Here is a 10,756-nt window from a genome sequence, read left to right as displayed (position 1 = left end):
TTGTTCGCTGCCGTTTGTGATTTGGAAGTGTTAAGTAAGAATAGGTTGATAACCGGTGTAAAACAGGCCGCATTCCTAATTTCGGGATCCAAAATTTCGATTTTCCACATCCACATATTATGTGAGTGTAATTTAATTAAACACATAATTACACACATTTTGTGCCGGTTGAATTTTTCCATTTGCTCTCAGTCCCGGTTACTAAATACTAGTGCCGGTCTCACCCTCGCATGTTTGTGGAACAATGCACGTTTTTCCTAACCCTAACAGTAAAACATTGTGATCAGTCAGTTGACAGAATGGAAATTTTTATTCTAAACACCGTTAATAATTTCCTGCGAATCATAGGAATAGAAGATGATCAAAAATATTTTAGAAGACACCTTAACATCAAAGTTTAGAGTGTTTTGTCGTGTTTCTGCGTACAATCGTTAATATTATCACATTGAAACCAAATGTACGGTCTTTCAAATATGAGTTTATGTACCACAATGTTCGGAGAAGGATATTTTGGGTTCAGTTAAATTTACCAATTGTATTTGCATGTAAAACAGACCGATATTTACCGAACTCGTGGAAATTAATTTCCCTTTGTGCATTTGTAGTTCCATTCGTGCATTTTGTTCCATCCATTTTGCTATATTGCAGACCTCAGCCTAATAGTCTTTTCATTAGTTAAAAGACGCTGAACTGTTCCATTCAGAAAAAAAAGTAGATTTTTGATAAAACATAAAAATGACAAAGATCTATTTTAGGTGTGTTATAAACAATTAAAAATTTTTTATTCGCGAAATGAAAAGAACATTTTTTGACTGTTTCATGGAACAGTCAATCTTTCAACTCATAAAAATAATTATTCTTTTCATTGCACTCATAAACGTTCATTATTTGTATACTAACGGTATCTCCCAAAATACGACGCATTTGAGCTCCGTAACCAAGTGCCTTGTTGAAACATAGCAAATTAACTCACACACATACTGTTCTACCTTCTTTAAACATAAGTCACTGTTTCAGCTGTATATCTATTTACCTGTTTCTGTAACTTTGGTACAATATTTGCAATGGTCATTAGGACACAGCTCAATACAAAGATTCCTCCAACAATGAAGAAAGATAATCTGTACGATTCACTAATATCGTAAACCAGCCCTGAAATGTCAAATAAATGCAGGTTAATTGGTGAGGACTCACATACAATACAGGTCTCCTTCTAAATTTAAGACCACTTTGGAACCGGAGTTTCCATGGTCTTTAGCAGCTTTGGTCCCTAATTAGAATAATAAAGATAAAATACAGTTGTTCATTTGGGATCACAGAAAAGTGGTCTTTAATTGGAGGTAGTCTTTAATTGGTGGGGTCTTAATTAGAGGGAGACCTCTAAGTTTTATGAATCAGGGAGCGCGTCAGATAGGCAGGTAAACATATCGGCCTATATGATAGATACCATGACTATATAAACTTATATTTCTAATAGGATCAGAGTTGCATTACTCAGTGACAAGACTAACAAAATAAATGCAATGCATTGTTGTTGTTTTTTTTTTTTGTTTTTTTTTTTGTAGAGGTGACTTATGGCACCTCATGATAGATAGGATTTGTATGATTTGAAATGTTGCTATAAAAAGATCCTCGCGTCCCATTTTTTTCCCGGGTCCCAAGTTTTGATTTTCCACACAAGCCGCGGCCCATCTAATGATTTGATAGTAAACAGCACAGTGACTTTTATCATGTTTTAAAAATGACTACCCGACATTGGTATCACATCGATTTTGGTTACTATTTATCAGTGGTGGATCCAGAAATTTGTTTTAGAGGGAGGACGGAGGAACTTTTATAGATAGAGTGACAATCCACCTCAGGCCCACCGTTGTTGGGGCTGAGGTAAGACATTTTATGAATTTTTTGCACCGATAGATGTCCGTAAATGGCACTCTCAGGCTTAAATTGGAATACAGTACAAATTTCTTTTTTTCTCAATTATTTTTTAATAATCCGCCATTTATGGAAATCATGGAAATAGATATCTTTTCTCCATACGTACCTACTGTATATCCAGCAAATGTACATATAATGCCTGCAGGTATATTGATAGCTCCATAGGCATCTTTAAATCGCTCCTTACATACAGAACCTCTGACTAAAGCCGGGAACAGTATCAGGTACCACCCAATGAAATATCCAATTAACGCCGCAGACATGATAGTAACATATACGGTTCGTATATAATCAAAAACAATCATTAGAGTTCCTACAATCAACATTGCCATAATGAAGGTACTGTTCTTGTTCCAGAGATGTATATATTCTGGAAGGAACGCAGTTAGTCGGCCGCACAAGCTACCAAGTCCAAATGACCCTAACGCAAACGCCGCCTCTTGCTCAGGTACTCCTTTGTAGATCAAACTCGCAGTGAAATGGATGAAGAAGCCTATGTAGGCATACTCTGTAAGAGCACGAACGATGGTAAGCAAGATAAGATTTTTATTTTCCAGGAATAAAGACAAAGTAGAGATTCCGTGTACACAGCGGCACATTTCCGATGAGAGTGTTCTTCTGTTTGTGTCATCATCGCTCTCGTTTCGTATAATCTTTTGATCGACAACCGAACCTACGCATTCGTCTGTCATTGCTATAGCGGGACTTTCAGTCCGTTTTGATTGCCCATGCTTTTTGGAGTATCGTTTGAATACAAAAAGGGAAACTGGTATAGAATTCATAGATAGTGCCCCTAAAACCAAAATTGTTCCTCTGAAGCCGAGAAAACGTTTCAATTGGGCACAACATATTGGCGTTAACAACATGCCGGAAGCCGATCCAGAGTACATAAACCCTAAATATACTGCCGAACAACTGAAATGGTGTCCTATGATGAAGACGATGCTTGATACTACCAACGATGTACCAGTACCTTTTGTATACAAAAAAAAAGTTAAATTCAAAAGAATATTATAATCGTCTATAACAATAAGATAATGTTACAATAATGTGGAAGATGTTGAAACAGTGATGATTATAATAGAATGATAATATTTATAAAGAATTTATGTAGCAGCACCAAATACATTTACAAAAAATAACACAACAGTTCTATTCTTCATAATCAACTTGAACATTGAAATTAGCGTATTTAAAAATGTTCACCCATAGTTTTTAGCGAAAAAATTATAGAAACACTTTCATTAAATGAAAGTGTTTTATTATTTTTATCATTATCACCTTTTTGAAATTCAATCATTTCTATGGCTAAGTTAATAATTTGTATGCTTCTTAATGCAAAATGAGCAAGTTAACTTCAAATTATTTTTTTTTCACTCATTTTCGGGGGACAATACTTCTTCAACGACAGACATGTTTCGGTAGTCATTAAAAACCTCCAAATTATGATAAAATAATATTAAAGTAATGATAATGACGAAAAGAAGATAAACATAAGATAATGATAAAAAGATATAGGCCTACTTAAATATGATGAAAATAGGGATATTTCTCAACCTTACGAAAACGATAACAAATACGAGTACGTCATTATCATTATCGTCATTCGTGCCATTACCGGTAGGTAGTTTTCGCCGCACGACGTTAACCTTAACTTCAACGTCAGTACCGGACATGCAACGCGATAACTCCGCCCCTTTTGTAAACAAATCGAAATACGCATGCGCAAACCCGTAACTAACGTACTTCGAGCACGTGAAATCCTGAAATTAACGTTCTTCGCAAAGCAAGATGAATAAATTACGACGTCATCCGTTAACGTTAAGGTTACCGTCGTGCGGCGAAAACTATCTATTCTTGATAATTACGCTGTAGGATAGGAGCTGAAAATTATGCTTAATTCATGTAAAAGGCATGAATAGCTTACGTTGTGACAGATATGCTACGGTAGGGGAAGGGTTTTCTATTTAAAAAAATGGATGACGTATCCGTATTCGTTATCGTTTTCGTAATCTTGCAAAAACTAAAAAAATGAAGCGAAAACCGATGGCGACGGTCAAGATCATAATGTTAATAACATTTTGTTTTACTTCAGCTTCAATTTACCTGCTATTAATGAATGTGAGATAAATAACTGCCATACACTTGTCGTCTGTGATGTCATCATTAATCCACCTGACACCATAACGCATCCAACGATTATTGTCTCTTTATCACCGTACCGTTTGGACATTATAACTGCCAACGGGCCTATATATAAGTAAATAATGTGCATTGCTCATAACACTAACACCTGCATGAACAAAAGTTTATTTCAAAGATAAGTTTAAAGATTAATTTATTATCATATCTAATAATATTGGCCTAAGCAAACACGCCAACCCTAGAATTTTATATCACCGATACAAAGTATATATATACTGTCTCTTATACACATCTAGATGTGTATAAGAGACAGGTTGAAACAGTGATGATTATAATAGAATGATAATATTTAATGAAATTCTGTCTTTATACTATCTGGCTTTTTCAACCCTCACTCACTCGCCACTGAGGAAGGACTAGTGTTGTCCGAAAGCTGTCTCTTATACACATCTAGATGTGTATAAGAGACAGTATATATACATATATATATATTATATATAGGCCTATATAGTATACCAATACATAGGCCTATGTATTTATTTATTTTATTCATGATGATGGTGACGATTTTTTTTATGCCTAAATGCTTACCAAGAAGTAAAACGGCGCCAAAATACAAACTTTGCGTCATGCCGACTGTTGCTGAACTATTTTCTAAGGCAATCGTGAAATCTACTAGAAAGAAGCTTAAACATGGTCCAGCAGTCCCGACACTGAACAAGATGACGGCCAGTATACCAAACAGTGTTGGTAGTGATTTCCATTCCATTCTTACTCCGATGTGTTTAACTTCAATACGCTGCAATTTTATAGACCTACATATGTGACAGGAGTGGAAAAATGAACCAGAAAATTTATATTAAAATATTGAATTTTTTTATTCTTTTTTCCCTAAGAATGTATAGTTTATTAACTGCCTATACTTTGTTTTACTTTGGGTGAGACTTTTTTTTTTAAACTTGTTTAGCGAACCCTCCGACCGCCGAAAATGGTGATTTTGAATACAAATACAAAATATTATTTTGGGCCTTGAGACTTAGTATAATGCGCTTTAAAATTCGAGCTTTGGATTGGGTTGGATTCGAGACTTAGTATAAAGCGCTTTATTAAGTCGAGATTTGGATTGGGTTGGATTCGACAGTATCAATTTTTTTCTGTTTCTATCTCTTCCTAAAATGTTCTATGCCGTCCAGTTTCACTGCTAGGAATTTGTATATAGTTATCCGAGAGTAATTGGAGGGAGGAAGGAAGGTATAATTATAAGGGTTTTTTTTTATTGTGTTTGTTGGTGAAACAGAATGGATCTTTCCGCAAAGCCCCGGCCCATGTTGCTTTCCGATATGCAAACATGTATGTTTGTAGGACAAGCACATATTATTCTGTCCCTGTTTTGATTGATTGGTTTGTTGTTAAGTTTGCTGGACACCCCAGAAAATCTCCCTGTATTGCTAAATATTTGGTAAAATGTAATTCAGTTTTGTTTTACTCCTTATTAAATGTTGATTGAGCCAAACAATAGAACCATATTATTTAGGCTTCCCGGGGGAATAGACCATTGCCCCCCCCCCACAATAGTTAACCCCAATCCGCCTCATGTACCATAGGTTTTCCAGCGTTGAACTATGGTTCTCGAATTCCGATCTCGCCCCCGCTGAACCCCGGCCAAAAATCATGCACTCGCCAGAATTAACTGCGAATGCAAGTTTAACTTAATTACCAGTAGCGCACTTGCTTATGTCATAGACTAGTACTAAGTCAACCAATATATAAAACATACAGATACATGTTGGATTCTTACATTCATCATTTGACAATCATTTGACGCAAACACAAAGGATTCGTCAAATTGCGAATGCAAATCTACTTTTGTCACCAGTAGTCTTATCATTTTCACAATAGCCCTTGCTTATGTTATACTCTAATAAAAGGTCAACTGATATTTAAAAATTAGACACATGTTAGATTCTTACATGAATACAAATGACAATCAGTTGACGAAAAATCACGTAAGGATATAGTACACAAACTGAGACTAGTACATTATCCGTGGCACCGATATCACGTTGAAGTTGAAATCCAGTCTGAATTTAATAACAATTTTTCGAAAGATATCTAAAACGGTTTACTTATTAGCTTGTTGATGGGTCTTCATGTTGGTTCAAAGTACAGTGATGTGTATAAATAATTCGTTTGCGCTTTAAAGAACAAGTAGAGGGCGCAATTCAGGGAGATGTGAACTGAATGGGCTTAGTATTCAGACAGCGTCAGCTGTGGGGATATTAATATTCATGAGTAACGTCTCACAATGAAATCAATCAAAAACGTACCACAATACTCATCATTTCGCTGAACTTGTACCAATGTGTTATTTTATTCAATTATTATTATAAAACTGAATGCTGTATAACTTAGTATTCAGACAGCGTCAGCTGTGGGGATATTAATATTTATGAGTAACGTCTCACAATGAAATCAATCAAAAAACGTACCAAAATACTCATCATTTCGCCGAACTTGTACCAATGTGTTATTTTATTCAATTATTATTATAAATTATCAATTCTTAAATTTAACATTACCTTTAAATTGTGAAGCCTCGCTAGATATTGCTTTATTTTGTCCTTTAAGCACATTTTAATATAACTTTATCTCGGGTCATAAGTATGATGGTCCACAAAATAATTTGTTTTATTTGGCCTTATCACCTGATAGAACTGTCCATGGCGGTAATCATTAAACTGTACAAGAACAAGGAACAGGAAGGAACACCAAATTTTGATTAGATCTCAGTCGATCATTGGGGGCCATTTCTCAAAAACCTTGCATATTTTTTTGAGAAATGCTTACCATAAATAATCTTTAGATGAAACATTTAAAGTTAAACATTAAAATCAACAGTTATAAAAACAAGCATAATTTAAATGTTTGGCGTTTAAAATATTCGAATATTCTGATAATGCAATGCAATTTACTTAAAAATTCAATTGCAAAATATTAAAATATTTCGAAGCTATCCGGAGCTGTTCTTCACCAATTAAGTCGATTAACAGTGAAGAGCTTATGTAGGGCTCTCAGAAAATCGGCCATTCAGTGACAACCTGTTCCGACCTCCACGGCCAACCCATTCCACTGTACTTGACTGATTGGAAAGGAAGTAGGAACAGAAATTTACTGAGCAGAGGCATGGGTGTTAAGACCTATACTAACAGCAAACACACAAATTATAGTTTAGCATGGGCGGAGATCACGGGGGGACAGGTGACACGTTCCCCAGGCGGCAATGTGATTTCATAAGTCCAAAAAGATGCCTAAAAATTGTTGAAATGAACTGCATAAATGACCCAGGATTTAACGAAAGAGCCCTGTGCAGCCAGAATACATCTTCTTACGAGTCCTGTGCAGTTATCTTCTGAAATTTTGATTAAATAGATTACACGCGATGTAAAATGCTGAATTTTTAAAACGGTTTGTGGATATTTTGTTTTGTTTATGTCTAACCCTTCCCGATCTATTTATGATAATGTCTGAAAATAATGGATGGGATGAATCTTGCATAATTGAATTAAATTTCTTAAGTAAAAAATAATTAAGAATATCTTCCAAGGACTTAACGTCGGCTCCAATCACTCTTCCAGCCTTATTTACAATTCTCAATAATTGACATTTACTGTCTGCGGTGATATGAGAGAACCAAATAATAATACAATAAGAAAGAATTGATGGACAACCGAGGAATAAAACATATGAATAAGATGAGAGCTAACATTAAACCGTTTCATTCTATATACAAAATACATTCTTTTATTTGCCTTGGTACGGATTTCTTTAGTGTTGCTTTCCCAGTTAAGTTCATTATCAATAATCTGCAGTCCCAGATACTTGTGTTTTTCAACAATTTCCACCCTCTCATTATCGATTACAATACTTAGATCTCTATGATTGCCGAAAATCCCTGATAAAAGATCATGAGAGATTTGTTGACGCATAATTTTTGACTATAATGTGATGATGATAAATGTTACTATAATATAAGAGTGTTATTTCCGGCCATCTACAGGTACTATTTGCCAAAATGTTCGCGCCTCAGCCCCAACCATGGTGGAGCTGATATGGGCGTGGAGTCACGGCTTTACGAAGGTAAGGTAAATACATAAAAGACAATGTTTTAAAGTTTTTTTCACGCCGACCCAGAGCCTCACTGCTGTTCTTGTGCTTGTTCTTGTTAACAAAACTTTTAAAACTTTAAATTTAAATTTATTTATTTGTTTTAATTTTTATTTTGTACAAATGATCATTCTAAATAATGTGGTTTTTTTTGTACAAATAAACATTTTAATTAAAAACTTCTATCTTATTAGCTCTTCCAAAAAACCCAATAATAATAATAATGATAATAATAATAATAATAATAATAATAATAATAATAATAATAATAATAATAATAAATTGCGACTGTACCGTATTTAAGCATGGAGGAACGCGCAGACCTGGTGAGCGGTCGCTCCTGTTTTCTATGGTACATCACACACGTTATTTACATCTCTATGGTTGCCGAAAAACCCCGATAAAAGATGATGAGAAATTTGTTGTTGGTTCATTTTAACTATAAGGGCGATGTGATTACTATAAAAGAGTGTCATTTTAGGTCATCTAGAGAATACTATTTCCTCAAAGTTTCGCGGAATGCCCCCAACCCCACCTTTCAAACCAGACTGCGCCCTTGGAGTTTAGGCATTTGAAACTTGATACAAGTGATAGTACTCTACATCTGATCCAGAGGTGACGGAACTAGGGGGTGCTGCGTTATAGAGAGTAATGTGTGAGCTGAAATGGTCTGCAATTGGTTGTTACCATGCGCCAGTGATGTTGGAGTATACGTCAGCAAGATGAAACTATTTATGTAATGCATGAATAAAGTTCGGGGTTTGTCGGGTAGTGAAATGATTATTGTACATTTTAAGTGTTCCATGCGTATAAATTACGGTGGTTAATTAGCGAAGATATGGAGACAATATTTCGAAGTTCCCTCTTTCCAAGAGGGGATGCATATGCTTTGTGAGAATGAGTACGCCGCGATACTCATTTTCACAGCTAACAATGCAAATGTTACATGAACACCAAGGAAGGTGCAATCACGTTCTGTTGCCTAGCAAACGTCTGTACTGTAGCGAAGGGGGAGGGGGGATAGTCTACTAATGTACTGTGTAGCGGGGGACGATGGGGCATAAGACCACCTAGGCTGCCGCCTAGGCCTAAGCAGACAGGTGCAATTATATGTGATAGAAAGTACACTCTCGAAAGAAATAAATTAAAATATTAGAAAAACATAATAACTAAGAATAATTCAGTTGCAGACGTACCTTGTTTAAGTATTATATAATGCTAACAATGCGGCTCTTTTAGCCCTAGCTAGGCAAGGCATCCATTTGCAAAGCAGTGGTGTTTGTTAATCGATCAAAAAAGCACGCCGGGAATTGAAAGTTTGCCTTACCAGGAAAAGTTGACGTAATCTAGCTTATGACGTATGCATGCTAACTATATTGTGAGTGACGTCACCAAAAAATAAAAATTTTCTATAATAAACCAAAATATTAATAACTACAAGGTTTGTGGGCGTAAATTCCATTAATACGAATTAAGGGTAGCAAAATCTCCTTGGCATACAAATTACAGCTCCCACTGACGTCTCAGTCGAGAAATACGGGCTGAGCGTGATAAACAGGTTCGCGATTTTTTTTTCCGTACGAAACATTTACATGAAACTCCACTCGGGCCGTCTCGGCTGAATCGACCCGAAAATCTCATTGCAGAATTCAGGAGGTCAAAAGGTCATCAACAGATAAACGTCTACAGAACAACTTCTAAAAGAACGTCGCTGTCTAATTTTTGAAAAATAGGCCTACATTGATGTTACCATGTTAATACCAATGGGTCGTTTAAAATGACATATAATATTTGATTAAGCTGCACGAGTAATGAAAAGTGTTATTTTAACTTGTGTTACATACTATGACAATTTTAATTTTTTAGTTAGGCCTGGGTTTTGCATAATTACCTAGGCCTACAAGTAGGCCTACTAAAAACGCTTTCTGGGAAAAGAGTAAGGAAAAGCGCGTTTTTCTTCATCACTGATCAAATGAAACAGAATGACAGTTATTTTCAAATTAAGAGAAGAGCTGAGAATAGGCAGCTCTAAAATACTGGATGACATAAGACCTGCCAAAATGGCAGTAGCACCAAATGAATGTAAAAATGAGCCAGTTATTAATATTAGGCATAGTAATCGGCAGGTTCTTGATTACAAGGCTAGACCAAGTTAATTACATGTAATGCTGAAATGATAATAATAATAATAATTATTATTATTATTACCTGTACGTTAAGTGGAACTTAGATAAAGGGGAAATAACACAAAAGATATTCCCCTTGGGCTAGTTATTATAGGCTTAGTAAATAGTATCTGTAGGTTCTTCATACAAGCCTTGGGCCAAGGTAATTAATGCTGAAATGATTATTATTAATTACCTGTACCTTAAGGGGAACTTAGACAATGGAGGAATTAGAGAACAATTAAAAAAACGACGTTAAGGGGAAATAACACAAAAGATATTCCCCTTGGGCGATTATTATTTATAGGCCTAGTAAATAGTACAGTAGCTGTAGGTTCTTCATT

At 35.4% G+C, this 10,756-nt stretch overlaps 1 protein-coding gene and 1 long non-coding RNA gene across 4 annotated transcripts in view; one reads left to right on the top strand and one right to left on the bottom strand.

Annotated features, from left to right (window-relative positions):
- The window catches only part of LOC117120728, a 7,206-nt gene extending 3,050 nt beyond the window's left edge, over window positions 1-4,156 (top strand). The window contains exons 2-3 of the long non-coding RNA XR_004447411.1: window positions 2,296-2,466; window positions 4,034-4,156. This is a non-coding gene — a long non-coding RNA (uncharacterized LOC117120728). The remainder of the gene's footprint in view (window positions 1-2,295; window positions 2,467-4,033) is intronic.
- LOC117120727 (monocarboxylate transporter 14-like) overlaps window positions 1-6,292 on the bottom strand; it is an 8,905-nt gene extending 2,613 nt beyond the window's left edge. Inside the window, exons 1-6 of one of the 3 annotated variants that reach the window (XM_033265795.1) lie at window positions 6,054-6,292; window positions 4,675-4,898; window positions 4,045-4,231; window positions 2,045-2,911; window positions 1,034-1,152; window positions 17-685 (exon numbers count right to left, since the gene is read on the bottom strand). In XM_033265795.1, the coding sequence (XP_033121686.1) occupies window positions 638-685; window positions 1,034-1,152; window positions 2,045-2,911; window positions 4,045-4,213 (1,203 nt within the window). In that variant the 5' untranslated portion in view covers window positions 4,214-4,231; window positions 4,675-4,898; window positions 6,054-6,292 and the 3' untranslated portion in view covers window positions 17-637. Of the gene's footprint in view, window positions 1-16; window positions 686-1,033; window positions 1,153-2,044; window positions 2,912-4,044; window positions 4,232-4,674; window positions 4,899-5,860; window positions 5,935-6,053 lie in introns of those variants that run through there. The other 2 variants (XM_033265793.1, XM_033265794.1) reach the window with 2 other exon arrangements.
- Between the last annotated feature and the right edge of the window lie 4,464 nt (window positions 6,293-10,756).

The sequence above is a fragment of the Anneissia japonica genome, unplaced genomic scaffold, assembly GCF_011630105.1.
Source record: "Anneissia japonica isolate Jap-2015-1 unplaced genomic scaffold, ASM1163010v1 scaffold69_len1423075_cov170, whole genome shotgun sequence".
Lineage (NCBI taxonomy): Eukaryota > Metazoa > Echinodermata > Crinoidea > Comatulida > Comatulidae > Anneissia > Anneissia japonica.
Note: the sequence above shows the minus strand (reverse complement) of the source record. Positions and strands in the feature narration are given on the sequence as shown.